Genomic DNA, 20,349 nt, shown 5'->3' on the forward strand with positions numbered 1-20,349 from the left:
TAAAAGCCAACCGCACCATATCCGTTAGGGACTGAACCCACAGTCTTTCTGCGTGAGAAGCTGAAAAAGGTTCCTCTATTGTAGAATCCTCAGAACCTAAATGGTCCTCCAGAGACTCAGACCTGGGAGACGGGGATCTAACCCGCTTCTTCCCTGCCAAAGATGCCGTAATTAGAGCGGCCATCCTCCTTTCCAATCCACCCAAGGTGGAGGCTAACATCTCTTCCGTTACATAGGAAGGAGCTGGTTGAGTAGGGCCAGCCATAGCACCTAGCAACCCTGATGGCTCACCTAGGACAACAACTTCCGGGCATTCCGGAGTAGTAGGGGCCACTAGATTTTGGATATCCTCAGAGCCCGATGGAGAACCTTTTGGTTTTTTAACCGTTTTAGCGTTCTTAGCGCTACCTGCACCCTTAGGAGCCATAATATACAAATTCTGAGGCACTCCGCTAGTATACAACTGACTGTAATAGCTGGAGAAAATACACATATAATCAAATACATGTGAAACAATAGGATAGGGTAATGTTAGAGGGACTCCAAACCTCCCATAACCTATAAAAAGGGAAAAATCAATACTGAGCCCCAAGGGCTTCAACCAGAAAAAATCTTTTTTTTTTTTTTTTTTTTGTCTGGTATTGACCCCCTAATGCTGGGCTAGGTGAGCACCCTAAGTGTTCAAAGGCGCTGCTTAGTACACAGGCTTGAATGCAAACTTTTAAGCCAGAGGCTCCTTAGTAAGGTGTACTTCCCACAACTGCCACCGGGTGTCACTGTGCCAGAAAGCTCTGTCAAACCTTCCTATGCTGTAGCCAGCATCGCTGCTCCGTGTCCCCTCACAGCCTTTACAGACTGAACAGCCCTCCAGGATTTATCCTCCCTGTGTGCAGGGGGGAGGAGCCGTCCGGCGTCAACCGCCCCCTCCCCGCGGCGTCGCACAGATAAGTAAAAGCGCGCGCACGCGCGCGCGTCAAACGCCGCTAGGGGAAGCAGGAAGCCATGTGGAGAGGAGACACCAGGACCTTAGACGCTGGAGCAGCAGACACAGGTAAAAGGGAAGCTTTAAACTGTCTCCCTAATGGTATGGTTCCTTCTCTGTGGAACACCCTGCCCAAAAAAAGGCCCTCCTTGTGACAGAAGCAGCAGCAGCCTACTAGCCCAGCCAGGGGAACTATACCTGGGTGTTTTGAGCCATCCCGTTTGAAAACTTTGTGGTTCTCCTTTGCCCATGCACAGAGGCATAAATAGGCTGCCCAAGAATCCCCTGTAGGAAGCCTACTGACAAACCAAGTTCCGTAGGCCCCCTGCTTACCTTTCCACGCCGCAGGGTATTGCTCTGCAAGAGGCCCAATCTTCACCCTTCACCGTGGGTATGGTCATAGACCTTCAGGGACTGGGGTCTTAAAAGAACACCACAACCTGGACCTATACAGCACCACTGGCAACAGGTATTCTCTAGGTTAGAAACCAGACCTGGAACCCAGGGTCCAGCCCTCCAAGGAGAGGCATTATAGGCAAAACCCCATCCACGAATTGGGGCCCGGGTACCGTCCACTTTGGCTATGAAGCACCTTGGACGGATCCGGTCAGCTGGCCCTGGTCCCAAGGACTACTACAGGCACAGCCTCAACGTGCACCAACACCTAAGACACTGGCGAAAAAACTGAGGTACTCCTCCTATGGGAGGGGGTTATATAGGGAGGGGCACTTCCTGTTTGAGATTGCCAGTGTCCATCACCTGAAGGTACTCCATATAACCCACTAGTAATGAATATGCCGCTCTGTGTCCCGTGATGTACGAGAAAGAAAGAGGGTGAAACTCCACTTTGAGAGCTTATAGGGATACAGGTACCCAAATTACTATATACATTTTACCATGAAAAAATACATCTCAGGCTAGACCGCCGTTGAATGCTGTAATCAACAGCAACCAATGACAATTCACTCTGGAGAACTCTGGCTAGTACAAGATGGATTGGAACTTCTAAATGAACACCTTCAACTTTGTTCTCTTTATTGAATAAGGCTTATTTAGTAAAAAGCAAATAGTTTGCTTGTTTGCCAAAGGATTCTCTTTAACACAGCAGTGTTCAGGTGCCATGTCGGTGTCAATCTATGTTACATACCATCATTATCAGTTAAATACTAGATATTTCCCTTACCTGAACCTGCTGCTTCTGTGCATTCAGCATGTTGGGATCAATGGATAGAGGTCCCAAGACGCTCATCATCAGCTCCTTCTCTGTTAACCATGGACGTAGCTGAGAGCCAGCAGTTTGGAACAAGGCCAGTTGGTTAGCAGATTCTTCCAGCTTCTGCTGGCGTTCTGAGGTTACTTGGTTAGCTCGATCCCACTGACTGTCTGAATAAGGAAGGCAATACAGAACACTTATATTCCTGCACAATTTGCCAAAAAGAATTGCTTAAACTTTTTCCATGTTATGTGTAACATCAGTTCAAAAAGGCACACACATTTTGATAAATGAATGAAACATACTGTCCACCAGGTGTGAATATGCTGCATTTGTAAAGCTTTCAATAGTTTCATAAAAGCACAAGCAGAGATACATTTCAAAAAAATATTCTAAAGTACAAAAATGCCCCAAATTGAAAACACTATGAGGTCGGTTACAATACTGCAACCTTGGTTTGGCTGCAGCGTGTCCAAGGCAGTGCCACCTGTGTTTTTTGTGCGTGTTACCCTTGGTTTCCCACAGATTTCTATTATGTCCCGTGTTTTTGGAGCAGCAAGGGGCCCGAATGCTGCATTTTGATGTACTTTTAGAAAACGTGCCAAAAATGCGGAAATGTAATAGAAGTCTATGGGTGACTGCAGATAACCTTGACAAAAACTATGGGTACACGGCTCTACACCCATACTGCAGCGCGGCAGCATCGAATGAGCACAAATATAGAGAAAACTGTGCAAAGCACAGCAGCGCTGCGTTTCAAAATAAAAACACTCCTTTACTCTGAAACGCATTACCAACTCTTCATCCCCAAGCTGTTCCAAGGTGGTTGGCCTAGCTGTGGCCATTGATGGTTTTCACCCATCTTCATATGAATTCCCCTGTGCCAGCCATAGGATCCTATGTAGTTGCTGCTGCAATACATCTTAAATCCTGCTTACCCCTGCAAGCCTCTAATGTAAGTGTGCTTTGTTTTTCATTTTAATAAATGACTCTATATTTCATTGCGATTGCGCTTCTGTTTTCTGAACGGTTTTGGATCTACCTGGGAACTCATGAGATGCTGCAGTCCCTCTGAAAAAAGAGATTTTTTAATACAGCTTACCTGTAAAATCTTTTTCTTGGAGTACATCACGGGACACAGAGCGGCATTCATTACTATATGGGTTATATGGAGTACCTTCAGGTGTAGACACTGGCAATCTCAAACAGGAAATGCCCCTCCCTATATAACCCCCTCCCATAGGAGGAGTACCTCAGTTTTGTAGCAAGCAGTATGCCTCCCAAAATGGTCCTCAAAAAAGAGGGGTGGGAGCTCTGTGTCCCGTGATGTACTCCAAGAAAAAGATTTTACAGGTAAGCTGTATTAAAAAATCTCTTTTTCTTTATTGTACATCACGGGACACAGAGCGCCATTCATTACTATATGGGATGTCCCAAAGCAATGCTTACAATGAGGGGAGGGAGAACATCTCCAAGACAAAAGGATTTAATTTAGAGATATACTCAAATCATAATAAATCCAACTTAGTTGAGAAAAATAAAAATTTTAAATTTAACTCGAACAAGAGGAGCCCCCGGAATCCGAGGGTCTCAAACTGCAGCCTGCAGCACTGCCTGCCCGAAGGCAGTATCAGTATTCCTTCTTACGTCCAACTTGTAGAATTTTGTAAACGTGTGGACAGAAGACCAGGTTGCCGCCTTGCAAACTTGAGCCATAGAGATCTGGTGGTGTGCTGCCCAGGAGGCGCCCATGGCTCTAGTAGAATGAGCCTTTAATGATACTGGAGGAGGCAACCCTTTCAAGCCGTAGGCCTGAGTGATTAATTGCTTAATCCACCTAGAAATGGTGGACTTTGCAGCTGCCTGCCCCTTCTTGGGCCCATCCGGTAGAATGAACAGCACATCTGTCTTCCGGATCTTCTTTGTAGCTTTAAGATAGGCCTTCATGGCCCTGACAATATCCAAGGTATGCAGCAACCCTTCCTTTCTGGAAGTAGGTTTAGGGAAGAAGGATGGTAATACCAAATCCTGGTTCAAATGAAAACTGGATACAACCTTCGGTAGGAAGGAAGGATGAGGGCGGAGAACGACCCTGTCCTTGTGAAAAATAAGATATGGTTCCTTACAGGATAAGGCTGCCAGCTCCGAAACTCTTCTTGCGGAAACTATGGCAACCAAAAATACTAACTTCCTTGTCAGTAGAACCAAAGGAATATCAGCCAACGGCTCAAACGGTTGTTTCTGTAAACTTGACAGAACAAGATTTAAATCCCACGGACAAAGCGGGGATTTAACTGGAGGTCCAATACGTAAGACCCCTTGAAGGAAGGTCTTAACCAGCGAGTGGGTGGCCAGCGGCCGCTGAAACCACACTGACAGAGCAGAAATCTGTCCTTTGATTGTGCTTAATGCCAATCCTTTATCCACTCCTAGCTGGAGAAAACTTAATACTCTATCGATGGTAAATTTGCGAGAAAGCCATCGCTTGGACTCACACCAGCCTACATAGGCCTTCCAGACCCTGTAATAAATCACCCTAGAGACCGGTTTCCTGGCTCTGATTAGGGTAGAGATTACTTTCTGAGACAGACCTCTACCCCTGAGAATCAGGGATTCAGCTTCCAGGCCGTCAAATTTAGATGCCGTAAGGCAGGGTGGAGGATCGGACCTTGCGATAGCAGGTCTGGCCGTAGAGGAAGAGTCCAAGGGTCTCCCACTACCATCCTTAAGATTAGTGAGTACCATGCCCTTCTGGGCCATGCTGGAGCTACCAGGATGACTGGTATGTGCTCCACCCGGATCCTGCGCAGCAGGCGGGGTAGTAACTGGAGCGGGGGAAACGCATAAAGAAGTTTGAACTGATGCCAAGGGCAAACCAACGCATCGGTTCCGCAGGCCATCGGATCCCTTGAGCGGGACATGAACCTGTCTAGTTTCTTGTTGAGTCTCGATGCCATGATATCCACGTCCGGCACTCCCCATCTTTGGCAGAGTGCTTGAAAGACTAGTGGATGCAGAGACCATTCCCCGGCCATAGAGTCTGGCGGCTTAAGAAGTCCGCCTGAAAGTTGTCCACTCCTGGAATGAATATTGCCGATATGCAGGGCACATGAGCCTCTGCCCATAGAAGAATCAAGCTCACCTCTCTCTGAGCGGCTTGACTCCTGGTTCCCCCTTGGTGATTTATGTGTGCCACGGCCGTGGCATTGTCTGATTGAATTCTCACCGGGAACCCCTGCAATTTTGACGTCCAAGCCCTGAGGGCTAGTCGAGCAGCTCTGAGCTCCAAGATGTTGATGGGCAACTGCTTCTCTGGCTTTGCCCAAGTACCTTGGCGAGTGCAACCATCCAAAATTGCTCCCCAGCCCGTCAGGCTGGCATCTGTGGTCACTATCTTCCAAGCCACTGGGCTGAAAGACCTCCCCTTCAGTAGATTCTGAGGGTCTAACCACCAACACAGACTTTGTCGGACTCTTGATGAGAGCGGCAACGGGATATCCAAGGCCTGTGGCCTTCTGCTCCATGCTGACAGGATGGCTGCCTGTAGGATGCGAGTGTGGCTCTGGGCGTATGGTACCGCCTCGAATGTGGCCACCATCTTGCCTAGTAACCTCATACATAGGCGAATAGTCGGTTCTTTCTTGCTTAGAACCAGTAGGATTAATTCCTTGATGGCTTTTACCTTCCTCAGAGGTAGGAACACTCCTTGTTGTTCTGTGTCTAATCTCATGCCGAGATATTCCAACTGCTTTGTGGGCTGGAAAGCTGACTTTTCTCGATTTAGGACCCAGCCGAACCTCTCGAGGTATTGGACCGTGAGGGCCACTGCTCGCTCCAAGCCGGGAGACGAGTGATCTATGACTAGGAGGTCGTCCAGGTATGCTAGGATCGTGACCCCTTGGATCCTTAGTTTGGCTAGGATTGGAGCTAGGACCTTCGTGAACACCCGGGGGGCCGTAGCCAACCCGAAGGGAAGCGCCACGAATTGGAAGTGACGCGAAGCCACCATGAAGCGTAGATATCTTTGATGTGGCTGATAAATTGGAACATGAAGGTAGGCATCCTTTATGTCTATGGACGCCATGAAGTCGTCCTTCTGGAGTGTGGCAGCTGCTGACCGCACGGATTCCATCCGAAATGAGCGGATCTTTAGATATGCATTTACCATCTTTAGGTCCAAAATTGGCCTGACATCTCCATTGGATTTTGGGATGATGAATAGGTTGGAGTAGAAACCCAGCCCCTGTTCCAGGACTGGTACCTCTACTATTACTTCCTGGGAAAGTAGATGATCTAATGCCGATCTTAATGCGGCTCCCTTTTCCGGATCGTTTGGAATCCTCGACTTCTGGAAATGAGGAGGAGGAAACCTTAGGAAATCTAATTTGTAGCCTGTGGCCACGGAAGACCGTACCCACTCGTCGGGAATGCTGGCTTCCCAAATCTCTGAAAAGAGTCGCAGCCTTCCCCCCACCTTCGTGGGTGGGGGCGCCCCTTCATAAGGTTGGCTTGGGGGCTGGTTTTGCTGGTTTGCGAAACCACTGCCTTTTGCCTCTAACAGCCTGTCCTTGTGATCTGCTGTTGAAGCCGAAGTTTGCTTTTGCAGGAGGCCGTCGATACTGCTTGGCATTAGAGGGCCCCTGCCCAGGGGAATACTGTCGTTTAAACGCAGGTCCCTGAACCTTCTTCTTAGTTGGCAAGAGAGTACTCTTGCCGTTTGAAATGGTCTGAATGTATTTATCTAGGTCTTCTCCGAAGAGTCGTCCTCCATGGAAGGGGAACCCTACCAGGAGCTTCTTGCATGGGGGCTCAGCCTCCCAGCTTTTTAACCATAAGAGTCTTCTCATATGGATAAGGGATAACGATAAACGTGACGCTTGCTGGATAGAATCCTTGATTGCGTCTACCGTAAAACATATGGCCTTAGGGACATCCGAAAATTTTTCTGCCTGCTGGGCCGGAATAAGTTTAAGCATCTGCTTAAATTGATCCGATAATGCTTGAGCGACCCCAATCGCAGCCACAGCTGGCTGTACTACTGCCCCTGCAGTAGTGAAGGAGTTCTTAAGTAGTGCTTCCAAGCGCTTATCAACTGGATCCTTGAACACCTGTATGTTTTCTACAGGGCATGTTAACGATCTGTTAACACATGAGATGGCTGCGTCCACTGCAGGAGTAGCCCATCTTTTGGAAAAATTTTCTTCCATAGGATATAGGACAGAGAACCTTTTAGGTGGTAAGAAGATCTTATCTGGCTTGTTCCAATCTTGGAACAAAATTCCCTCTAATAGAGGATGGATCGGAAACACAGCATTGCTTTGAGGCGCCCTCAGTGAGCCCAAAGCTGAAACCGTCGATACCTGGAGATCTGGTACTGGCAAGTTGAATGTCCTATGGACCAAGTCCGACAATCCTTGAATCCACCAGCTCTCCCTCAGGGAGACTGCCCCAGACTCCTCTGTATCCGGGTCTTCGATCCCTGAACCTACTTGGTCCGTGTCCAAGAGGTCGTCCAATTCCCCTGAGGAAAGGACCTCCTCTTCTGAGGGTCCGCGCTCGGGCGACGGAGATCTATTCCGCTTACTGCCCCGCATAGCTGCGGATATCATTTTTCCCATGCTTTTCTGCATCTCTTTTAAAGAGGTGAGTAATACCTCCTCCGTGACCATCTTAGGGTTGGACTGACCCGCGTCAGCTCCAGCCCCAGATCCCGATGGCCCCAAGGCTCCCTGTAGGGAAAACAGCGGCATACCATGGTACAATACCGAGGTACACCTGCTACCTATTGGTATTTGGAACTATAAAAGTTAATTGTCCAAACACCTGTTTGGGGGATAAAAAAATGCTTCCTCTCCCCTAGATGACTTTTTTTTTTTTTTTTTTTTTTTCAAATCCAGGAAAGAAAAAACATTCTGTCCCCCTGAGTAGTATTGCAAAGAAAAACTATGAGATGGAAAAGAAACAGCCTATTTCTAGGCTTGACAAAACAGTCCTCTGAAGACTGCAATATCCTTTCTGGCCACTGTGTGTCCTCGGCGCCCCGTGCTGCCGCTCTGGTCTTTCTCCTCAGTTCCAAAGTATTGATGGAACAAACAAGGAAGGGCCGCCCCTTCCTTTAAGCCACTGACCCGCCCTTCCCCCCCAGCAACCTCAAACAGGAAATGCCCCTCCCGACAGGGGGAGGGGGGGGGGATTTTGGGAGGAAGGGACCTCTCTGTTCCAGCAAACTGCAGCCTGCAGCCTGGAACCATGAGGAGGTCAGCGTTTTGCCTGCTTGCAGGCTCTGAGGAGGAAGACTGAATGGAGCATCGCCTGGAGGCCTGCAGGTAAGCAAAGCTCTCTGACACACACATATATTTTTATATAACACAGGCCCCACTCAATGCTTTTCCAACACTACAAGGGAGGTCACATCTTATGGGGAATAATACATAGAGAGCCATCCTATCTTTATGATATGTGACTAGTTTGCCAGATGCAGTGCATAACTTTAGGCATGTCCCCTGTGACCCCCCAGAAAAAAACCTGCTAAGAACCAAGTTCCGCAAGTTTTCCCCTCACTTACCTGCTCCATGCCGCAGGACTTTGCCAAGCAAGAGGCCCAATCTTCCCCCATCTCCGTGGGGATGTCTAGACCTTCAGGCCCTGGGTTCCTATGAAGGATCCACTGTCCTGGGCCCATATAGCACCCTGGCAACAGAAAACTTTAGGTACCCAAAGGTTTCTAAGTTCTGGGCCCAGGGTCCAGCTCTCTAAAAAGAAAAGCATTATGGGCTATACCCCAAGGGTTTGGGGTCCGGTTACTGACCACTTTAGCGCTGAGGCTTTTTTGGACAGAACCGGTAGCTCACCTAATCCCAAGGATGCGGAGGCAAGCTAAACCATGACTAACACCTAAGACACTGGCGTAAAAACTGAGGTACTCCTCCTATGGGAGGGGGTTATATAGGGAGGGGCATTTCCTGTTTGAGATTGCCAGTGTCTACACCTGAAGGTACTCCATATAACCCATATAGTAATGAATGCCGCTCTGTGTCCCGTGATGTACGATAAAGAAATACAAGCCTATTAGAATTGATTCCTTGTGATGTATGCCCTTCATTTAAAACTTATGCTTTGAACTTGGCTAACTGGAATTTGGCAAGCTAGGACTTGTGCATTGGTTGCGTCTTTTTGTTTTTTTTCTCCTAATTTTTGAGTTCTATTCTAAAATAGATATATATATATATACACACACACACACACACACACACACACACACACACACACACACACACACATATATATATATATATATATATTAAATTCAGAGCAGTGCATTATGGATTTTGAATGATTACTGTGAATACAGCATGCCCAGACTTCCCACTCTTTCTCTTTCTAGTACAAGCAGTTCCTGAGTTACAAACATCTGACTTGCATACGACTCGTACTTGGCAATGGAGGCAGTGTGACAGCACGCTGGTCCTAGAATTTGCCGGTGTATTGTCACAGTTTGCTGCCTATCCTAGAATGCTCCGGAAGTCACGTAGCGGCCAACTGCGCATGCGCAATGAGTTCAAAAAGGCAAATGCGATGCGTTCCAATGGATTCACGACAGTACACACCAGTGAAACCTCGGTCGGCATCCAGGCTCTTTCCTTAACATCCCGGTGGATTGGAGGATGTTAAAAAAAGAGCCAGGAGGCCGAGCGAGCCATCCGAGCGAATCGAGGACGTGAGGCCGACTGGCCACTTTCCTCTAAATCCACGTCGCCCTGAATGCCGGGTTCGCTGGTGTGTACTGTCGTGAATCCATTGGAACGCATCGCATTTGCGTATGGAATGCATTGCGCATGCGCAGATGGTCGCCACGTGACTTCCGGAGCATTCTAGGATAGGCAGCAAACTGTGACACTACACCGGCATCAATATTGCTGCTCACTGTATTCTGCCACCTACTGTCCGGCGGACCTGTCAGCAATCCCACATTACTGCATGGCCAGTTAACCCTTCCCTACACTATCCAACATTTAAAAATAATATTTTGGCTGCAGTTGCACTTAAAAAAAATGTACCTGCTCCAACTTGCATACAAATTCAACTTAAGAACAAACCTACAGAACCGATATTATGCGTAACCCAGGGGCTGCCTGTATGTCTTTTTTCCCTTTTCACTTTTTTTTTCTTTAGTGAGAAACAGTTTGATTACTTCTTGTGATATCATCACCAAGCTTGCAAAATTTTTGCAGAGGGAGCTTCTGAGAGGAATGATCACTTGGTTTCTTATGGACAGATGAGTTTCCTTCAGGCGTACACCCCTACACAGTGTGTGGAGAGGCTTTTGGAGATGAAAGCAGCAGTAAGTTTGCAGGGAAAGAAATCACTGTATCCATGTGGAAAGGGTCCGAGCAGGTGGGGGACAGGAGAAGTTCTATATACCAGCAGGGGAGAACGCAAGAGAGGATGACAATGCTAGAAGGGAATTCAGTGCAGCAGAGGTAGCATTGTTAACCCACTACAGGAAGTTAGGGAGTACATTGGGTTTCTGGAAGATCAACACTTGCAGCATTTGTAAAAGGGATAAAGCATTGGGAATTATCGGTATATTGCAGGGATATACTACATCAGGGATCCTCAAACTACGACCCTCCAGCTGTTGTGGAACTACACATCCCATGAGGCATTGTAAAACTCTGACATTCACAGACATGACTAGGCATGATGGGTATTGTAGTTTCTGAACAACTTGAGGGCCGTAGTTTGAAGACCCCTGTACTACATACTTCTCATTAAAACATTCTAAAACAGAGTCCATTGGCATTATGTGCAAATGTCACACTATACAAAAATATTCATAATTCTATAAACTCTACATAAACGAGTGAAAAAATTAAATCCATTACATAACATTACTTGAATGTAGGTAAAAGATGCTAAATACAATCTAGAACTGTTCAGCTGCAGAGCCTTTTATTGCCATAAAATTACTCTAAACAGCAGCATAAAGACAATGTTAATGACACCCAAGTGTGGCTCAATTCTGTTTCCTCCACACTTCTCTACCAACCACTCAATTACAAGTTCCTAAAATCTATAACACGACCCTGGCTACCCCCTTCTTCACTAAACATGTATATATAGCATGCATTTTTTGTTTTTGTTTCTCAGACTCTTCATTTTTGGGTACCATAATAAGAGAAATTATATACAAAGCAAGTTAATGATCTTAGAAACTTATGTATTTACAAAAGACACAAATTTAAATGCAATTGAAACTGTATGATATCAAACACATTTTTGGACTTTTTCCTCTGCTTTCTGCTGTTCATTTTGAAACTGTCCATAACCCATGCTGACAATTGGTGGGAGAGGCAAGACATTAGCACAGTTCATTCAGCAGGACAGACCAGGGTAAATTAATTCTAGTATGGAAGGCTGGCACATCAAATGAAACTGGAACTTCAGTTTAAAGGCCAAGTTCATATCTTTTGTTTTGTTCTAAAATTTCAGCTTCCCATTGAACCAATATACCATTAATGTACATCGATTTCAGAAAAGAAAAAGCCCTTTCTATATTCTAGAACAAGCTGGGATACGGTTAGAATGAGGAAGTTCTTCAGCAGCTGACCTCATTAACGCACAATATGCACATGCCCTCCCCCTACAGGAGATTGCTCCTGCCTACCTCTGCAGTTACATGCAGTCATCAATGAGCTCCATTCTCCCCGAGTACACAGCCAGTGTCTTCTGCTGATTGACACATTTGGACATTGCCTTCTTGCATAGATCGTTCATTTGGCAGAGTGTGCAGGAGCTGAGCAATCACATAACAGCCTATGTGGAGCAGAGCGGTAGTATTGACAATACTGTAGAAGAAGTGTTTCCCTAGAAGTCTATAAAGCTCACTGTCATGGACCTTGGAATGCGGAAGTGTTCCTCCTTGAAATCTGTTACACAGTGGGGGGTCTTCTGCTCTGTCTTAAAGCGAAGGTTCACCCTCAAAATGAACTTTCCAGCATCCTTAAAGCAGAAGTAAACCCATCAATTTAACAGTTTGAAAAAGCAGTTACATTCCTGGCATGCCGGGAATGCTAACTGTCACATTGGTTGTGCTCTCAACCAAACTGTCAAACCATCCAATGGCTGGTGTCATAACTGATCACATGTGCAGCATCATGGCAGTTGAAGATTAAACAGAGGCCAAGACGCGCCTTAGCAGCCGTCATTCAACTCCTCTTCGCTTGGAAACGCCCATAACCCGCAGGATTCCCCGCTCGGAGCCGGAAAACAAGGGCTCATATAACGATAAGTACAAGTAAAAAAAAAAAAAAAACAGCATACTGCAGATGTTAGCAGTATCCTACAGCTAATGTAAAAAAGTGAATTTTTGGGTGAACCTCCGCTTTAAGGCTCCAGACGGCTCCATTGTTCTGTGTCTGGTTATTGTGAAAATTGATTGCCCCCTGGGGCATCTGTCTCATTACACATAGCAGTCCTTCTATTCAAGCTATCGGACCAATCCCTGCTGACTTATTTTTAAGTCCTCATTTGCATGGCTAAGAGGACCTGAAGGAGAACTACATGTACTTTACAATTGACCAATAGGAAAGCGGTTGTTGGGGGCGGGATGTTCCAAATTCTGTATAAAAGTGTGTTGTGTGCTTCCAATAAAGGTCTTCCTGTTTGAACTTGCATACAGCCTGCCTGGTGTTTTGTTCTAATGGATTCCGAACAGCACATAGCTCTAGTTCGGATCCCGGAGCCTTGGATGACCGAACCATCAGACGTTGCAATCTGCAATCTGATCCAATAGTAGCAAAGGAGTGTCGGGAGAGCGGAACCGAGCGAGCAAGGGTCTCGTTACACTCACCAAACACTATACAATCTTATTGTACAATCTCCTTTAGTTCTACCATCAACTATGTAGTGTAAGGGCCCGTCTAATTTTAGCAAATCTAAAGGAGATTGCACAATACAATGACAGGTTAGTGTCCCCCGCCCTATACCGCCTGTGTACTTGTATAAAGTTGGCCATACACTATGCAATCGGATTGTACACCCTCTGGTCAAATTCCTTTAGATTTACCACATCTATGTAAAATCCATTACATTTCTATCAAATAAGGCAGGCTCTTGCATGACATGAAGCTGCTGGCAGTTATGGCCACCTTAAAGGAAGAAGTAGGAAAGTGGGTGGAAATAATAAAAGAGGTGGTCTTAGTAATGAGGGAGGTGTGGTCTAGAGAGGTAAACAAGCCCTATTCTGTAATGCAGTAAGGCAGTGCATGTGCAGTCCTGGAAGGTCACATGATGTTACAGGAAGCAATGGGCTCAGATGTTTGTTTGTTTTTTGCGCAGATTCAAAGCTGCCATGGACTAGGTAAGTAAGAGATGAATACATTGGGATGACTTGGGCAGAAAAGACATTAGAAAAGGCTAAGGTGAACTTAGCCTTTAGGTTAATAGCATCATGCAGCTATATAAAAAGGCTGAGTAAATCTTAAACTTGGTGGCCATAAAATTCTATGGATTATCAACACTTAAGATCTTGACATCTGTAATTTTAGATCAGAGAACTCTGTTTCTATTATACCGCCAAGAAGTGTTTTTTGCCCAGGAAAGGTGTTTGGACTAATAAAAGACCCAGATACAAACTTTCCATATTTCTATCATTAAAGTCATACTTACTAAGATTTTCCAGCATCTGCCTCCAGTTCTCAGCCTCAGGAGAGTTTGGATGTTTCTCTAGCAAATCTTTTAGCTCAGCTTTTAGCTTTTTCACTTTTTCAGAACTTTGCTCTAGTTCAGATATGAACTCCTGAAAAAAACATTAGAAATGTGTCAGCCAGCTGACGCCAAGCCAGCAAAGTTTCACTATATAATCACTAAAAATGCTGCCAATTACAACCGTTCTCCAGAGGTGATAAAACATGAGAACTTGATTTTTATAATGGATTTCACATTCACTGGAATGTCTTAATTCTAATGATAAAACCACTTAAAGGGGAATGCACCACATACTAGAACATTATGGCAGACTTAACTTTTTTCATCTTGGTGACGGTGGATCTACTTTTCAAACGTTATTTTCACTTTTTTCTTACCATCACTTTTGGACTTTTAATACTGGGACTTGTTTATATTTATACATTCACATATGTATACACTATATGAGGAATTAAGAACATCCAGCTAATCACTGTATGTTATTGTATATGATTATCTGTTGCTTGCACCATTTTATTATTCACTTATTGTTTGGCATCATTTTTTTGCTTGCACCTTTCAATAATTAATTTATTGTCTAAATATTAACGCGACCTTTCCCCCCCTTTTTTTACATTAACTGTCAAATGCTGTCATCCAGTGCTGCAATGACAGTGTTTCCGCTGGTCTTCTTTCTGGGTTTGGTCTGTTCAGCTGCTTGAATGGCCAGGCCACGATATCGTCACTCTTGCACATGTGCATGGGAGTCACATCATCATGGCACAGTGGGGTGCCATAAATGTATGCTGTTCTGAGCATGCACAGCTTAGTGTACATTAAAAGGGGTTGCAAGCCCTGGTGTTTTTTCACCTTAATGCATCCTATGCATTAAGGTGAAAAAACTTCTGGCAGTGACTGGCCGCCCCAGTCCCCCTGTTTTACTTACCCAAGCCCAGTATTTCCCTCGGCGGAGATGCACTATCCCTCTCTGCATGAGGTCCCGGCTCTTAATTGGATAGATTGATAGCAGCACAGCCATTGGCTCCTGCTGCTGTCAATCAAATCCAAAGACGCAAGCGCGGGGGTGGCGAAAACAAGTTCGGCATTCGTGTCCATGGACGCAAATGCTGGACTCAGGAGTGCACCTGCAAGGTAACCCCCCTCCCGAGACAGCACTTCTCCTAGGGGGTTATCTGATGCAAGGAGGAGCTGCGAGAGCCGTGGAGGGACCCCAGAAGAGGAGGATCGGGGTCACTCTGTGCAAAACGAGCTGCACAGTGGAGGCAAGTATGATATGTTTGTTATTTTAAAAAAAATAAAACAAAGGTTTACAATCACTTTAACGCTGATGGGGAGGGAGAAATAGTTATGACAGAAGAAACCAACAACGTCTCTGTCATAAAAACCCCAATTGTCAATAATTTCATTTAATTCCACTTTAAACAAAACTCCCAATGGTAAAAGGTGTGTTATAACAAATTTCAGTTTCTCAGTAACTTAACAAATACATTGACCCACGGCTTACAATATATATATTATATACTCCTATATATTATACTGGTCTTTGCACAGAACCATATATCTTACTCAAGTGTGAACTCCAACCTTACTTTCAGTCTTGCACAGGCTCCTCTCCTGTACTGAAATTGCCCATTCTAATTTCACTGCACACAGTCTCTCACAGTGCGCATTAGAAGCTGCAGAAACCCAGACAGGGCCTGCCTCATTTCCTAGCTGGAGGACTGACAAAATCATCTGGCCCTTCCCATCCATACCATCCCTAGCCTACCCCTTTCATTCACTGAATTTACATTTTTTGTCTTTTCTTTCCGACCATGAGGTTGAGCATTATGTTTTGACGTTTCCTAGAGCAAGTTGCATCTGAGCTGAGTGTGCTTGAGAGCAGTACTGAGGTAGGATGCTAGATTCTTCCACCAGCCATGATCTGTCTACATTGTATAGTGAGGCACAAAGACCTAGTTACGATATCCAGGTGTACATATAACGTATGTACTGAAAATGGAAAGATTTAAAAATGTCATCAGGAAGAGGGAAAGGAGGAACCAAAAGGTGAAATAGAAGCTTTAGTTTTATGTGCCCACTAGTTGGTATGGTTGGCATTAAAAAAAAATAATAATAATCTGGAATGGACATTTAAAAAAATCTGAATCTCTACTATAAAAAGGAAACTGGGAAAATAGGGAGCTGGTGCTTGTTTTGTAAGCATTTTCAACACTTTGAGCCTCCGCCCTGGAAAAAGCATCAGGTGTCATCATTGATTGAGTAGCACATGCTTGTTTCAAGTCAATCACAGTCAGGGAGCCAATAAGGAGAGAGTACGGGGGCCAAGCTGCGCTGTGTGTGTGAATGGACAATGTCCATTCACAGGAACGTGGCTCAGGAGTGAGCCTCCACGAGTGTCCCCATAGCAAGAGGCTTGCTATTGAGGGCACGCGGCAGAAGGGACCCATGATAGGAGACCCAAAAGGCTGAGGCTTGGGGCTGCTCTGTTCAAAACCATTGCACAGAGCAGGTGTGTATAAGGCCCCTTTTACACATGCTGACCGTTCATTTCATCTGTTCAGTCACGTCAAAATGGATAAAGTTTTCATCTGTTTTTCATCCGTTCTCATCAGTTTTTTTTTTACATCCACTACCAATGCAAAAAAACTAATGAAAAACTGACCATTTGTCAGTTTACATTCGTTTTTCATCCGATCGGTTTTTTTTAATAGAAGAAAAATAGAGCTTTGATCGGTTTCAAAAAACAGATGACGGATGCAGATGTAAACAGATGTACCGTAAATAGATGATCATCCCTTTACATCAGTTTTTCCATAGAGATGCATTGATATCCGTCAACAGATGGATGAAAAACAAACTGACAGCATGTGTAAAGGGGCCTAACATGTTTGTAATTGAAAAAAAACCTTTAGAATCACTTTTAATTGTAACTGTTAGTCAAGAGCCACTAGATGACTAGAACCAAGTAAACTTATTATAAGAAAAGTAAAAAGGTTGTTATATGTAATCTCTAAAGCAGTGCACAAATTCTTACCTTGTTCTGTTCAGCCTGGGCTCTAACTATCTCAGACTTCTTTGGTGACACATTGACTGCAGTTATAATTTGTTCTTTGGACTCTAACCACTTCAACATCTGGTTTGTTTCTTGTTGAACCTTCTGTATTTTTTCTAGCATAGTGGACAACTGTTCTTCTCGATTTCTCAGCACCAATCCTAAATGTTCATACTTTTGGCTGATCTCAGAGACATCACACTGGATGCCAGTCAAATCTAGCAGAAACGGACGTAATTAGAGAAGGTAGAATCATTTTTTTCAGCATAAATTAACTAAATTTAAGACACAGCAGCACATAGACAAGCTCACCTTGGCAGGTATGATATCCATTAACATTCCCTAAACTGCTTACTGAGGCCATCAGCACAGAACCTGATCAGGACAAGAAGGCAAAGCAGGCACATCACAAACACGTTAGGATTACAGACACAAAGCAAGAGAAGATTATAAACAGACATTGCAAAAGTTTGGTATTTTTCATTTGGCATTGCCTCAACAATGAACCCTTCCCAAAAGGTTCTAATTAACTAAAAATGACATACAGCAAACACAGCACAATGCCAAACCAACAACCCAATTCCGTCACTATGCACTATACTCAATTCAAATCCTATTATCAGTGTTTTATGGAAAGCCAAGCATGTAATGAATATGCTCAGGACACAAAGCATCTACACGCAGGATCAAATGGGTAGACTGAGTAGATCTATCAGATCGTAGGAAATGAGGAACTGCCAAGTAATAACTCTCCCAATGACCACCAACTTAGGTAATCACTGCAACTATATAAGCAATAGAAACCATAGGATGTCTACAAATATTTATGTACTGACGACTAACCCTAAAAATAGATGTTCCAAACCATATAAAAAAATAACACTAGCTGTTAATTTCTTGTTGTGTGGTTAATGCCAACTAGTGATTCTGACACCTTGCTACTAGAATCCCAAATTTTCCTGAATTGGCACCTGCTAGTCAAAAATAGGACTTGATTCACTAGGCAAAAGCACAGATGTTATATTCAGCTTAATGACTGCCATTTTCAGCTGTCTCTGGTTTACAGTGCCCAATAATAATGGTCATTTAAAGCAGTATTAGACCCCTTTCACATTGAGGCGTTTTTCATGTGGTACAGCGCTAAAAATAGCGCTGAGATACCACAACCACTTCCCGAGGACGTATATATACGGGAAGTGGTTAAATCAGAACTTCAAAACGCACATATAAACAAATCATTTTACCAGCCATAAGATTTGTAATTCTGTTCATCCAGTCAAAAATTGCACAGCCACCAGTTCCACGGTTCATTTCTATAGTGTTGTCTTCAGCCTCCTCATAGGACAATGAATCATAACTGTGGTAATGCTACTTATATGCTATCCAATGATCAGGCTGGAGTTGCAAGATAGTAAAATGCCAAGCCAACACCAGTGTCATCTATCTGGTTATATTGTGTGTTACAGAGGATTAAACATGACTGTATGATCAAAATGACAGTTCATGTATATGCAGTACAACTGCATAGTGAGGCGTTTATCTGGAATACAGCTTTAAGAAATGGAGCAACAACTAGGGCAATAGAGAAGGACAATTATTGAAGTGAATGTGAAAGCAGGAAGATAATAGGAGAAAGCGGGAAAGGGATACGAGTGGTAGCATGGAAGCATGACAACGTGGCTGAAAGGAACCAGAGAAATTAAATGCAGCAAAAAAAATACTGGACTGAAAATAAAAAGGATGCCTTGAAACAAGATGTACAGAATTCAGTCAACCCTCACCTTTCTGCAGTTGGCTTTCTGCTGCAGTGATCTCCATAATTCTGCTCTCAAGTTCAGATCCCTTTTGTGTGATCTCCTCTACAAGTGGGCCTTTTACTTTCCACTCTTTCAAGAGGTCCTGTGGAGTACACAATGGTAATATATTACCTGCAGTACATACAGACAAGTACTTGAGCACAAAGCATTTAGGGGGCACGTCAGTTAAATGTACCCGATCAGTTAAACTTACATTAGATATACATAGTTTTTAAACCTATTCAAAAAAAAAACTAGGCCAGCATTCCAGCATATCATTAAGGGGTCATTTACACCAGAAGCCATTTATAAAAGTAGGTGTTCATGTTGTGTCAGGCAACACTCCTCAAACACCTTGTGAGATAAGTTTCTTTATTTTCTACAAGGCTAAAATGGAAAATAATGACTTTTGATGCTTTGCAACAGCACCGTAAACATACTGTAAACGCCATAGGTGCATTTACAGTGCGCATGTGGTGCGTTTTTAAAAATAAGTGAATGGAGGCAGTTGCAAAGCGTCAACGTCGGCCAAACTCTGCAGGCAGCAGGGTGTTTTGTTGCCTCACTGCAACATGAGGCAACGCTAACACTGCAGTGTGAACACCTTCATTCTCTGCCCCTTTTAACAATTTTGAGTGGCATTGATAGGCTTTTGGGAGGAGCGTGTCAGAGAGCTTCACATAATTTCAGCTAAAAAATATAGGTTATTTTAAACTGTTACTAATTAATGCAGCACCCTGAAAATCTGGTAATCTGAAAACTAAAAAAAAAAAAAAAATGTAAAACCTGCTATGTTGTCAATGAACCCAAGCTGTTCTCACAAGTCTGTGTTTACTCTTAATTATAAAAAGAAGAAAAAAAAAAGAACTTTGTGATGTCCTCTCCAGAAGATAATTTCTTATGGTAAGGCTTATAGCATCAGTGTACCTGATCTATTAGAGAATGGGTCTATTGCAGGGGTTTCCAAACTTTCTAAACACGGGGCCAGTTTATTGTCCTTCAGACTTAAGGGGGGCTGAACTGTGGCGGTTGTGGAAATTTTTCCTGCCATCAGTGGGAGAAAACATCACCACATTTGGTGTTAGGGAGAGGAATAGTGCCTCATCGTTGGGATGATTAGTGCCCTATTGTGGGTGTCAGTGGGAGAAATGATGCCTCATCATTGATGTCAGTTGGCAGAATACAGTCTTGTATCGGTGGCAGGAATAATAAGTGCCACAAGGGCCAGATAAAGGCAAGCAAAGGGCCACAGTTTGGAGACCACTGGTCTATTGAGAGATTCATTCATCAATAATATAAGAGGTTGCTTTGATGTAATCAGGAAGTATCCCATTCGATAAAAGGTCTGATAATTTATGATAAAATGATAGTCCCACAGTGAGTATTCACTGGGAACTTGGTTTTATTGGTTCTAGAAAAACATAAAAAAACTGTGCTAGTATAAAAATGTATGAATCTGATGAACCGGCCTGTTTTCAACTCTTATAACCTCAGGCCCATCTTTGCTAATCTCTAAAACAAAGACTACATTTTACAGAATACCCATGCTTCTTACAGCTATTTATTAAGTATGCTGCCAAACTGTCCCAATTGT

At 44.2% G+C, this 20,349-nt stretch overlaps 1 protein-coding gene across 18 annotated transcripts in view; it reads right to left on the minus strand.

Annotated features, from left to right (window-relative positions):
- The window catches only part of MACF1 (microtubule actin crosslinking factor 1), a 410,210-nt gene that overhangs the window by 122,321 nt on the left and 267,540 nt on the right, over window positions 1-20,349 (minus strand). For all 18 annotated transcript variants that reach the window (XM_040337002.1, XM_040337005.1, XM_040337001.1 and 15 more), the window contains 5 exons: window positions 18,741-18,858; window positions 17,272-17,334; window positions 16,942-17,177; window positions 13,866-13,995; window positions 2,166-2,365 (listed from right to left, as the gene is read on the minus strand). In XM_040337002.1, the coding sequence (XP_040192936.1) occupies window positions 2,166-2,365; window positions 13,866-13,995; window positions 16,942-17,177; window positions 17,272-17,334; window positions 18,741-18,858 (747 nt within the window). The remainder of the gene's footprint in view (window positions 1-2,165; window positions 2,366-13,865; window positions 13,996-16,941; window positions 17,178-17,271; window positions 17,335-18,740; window positions 18,859-20,349) is intronic.

The sequence above is a fragment of the Rana temporaria genome, chromosome 2 (assembly GCF_905171775.1).
Source record: "Rana temporaria chromosome 2, aRanTem1.1, whole genome shotgun sequence".
In the NCBI taxonomy this organism is placed as follows: domain Eukaryota; kingdom Metazoa; phylum Chordata; class Amphibia; order Anura; family Ranidae; genus Rana; species Rana temporaria.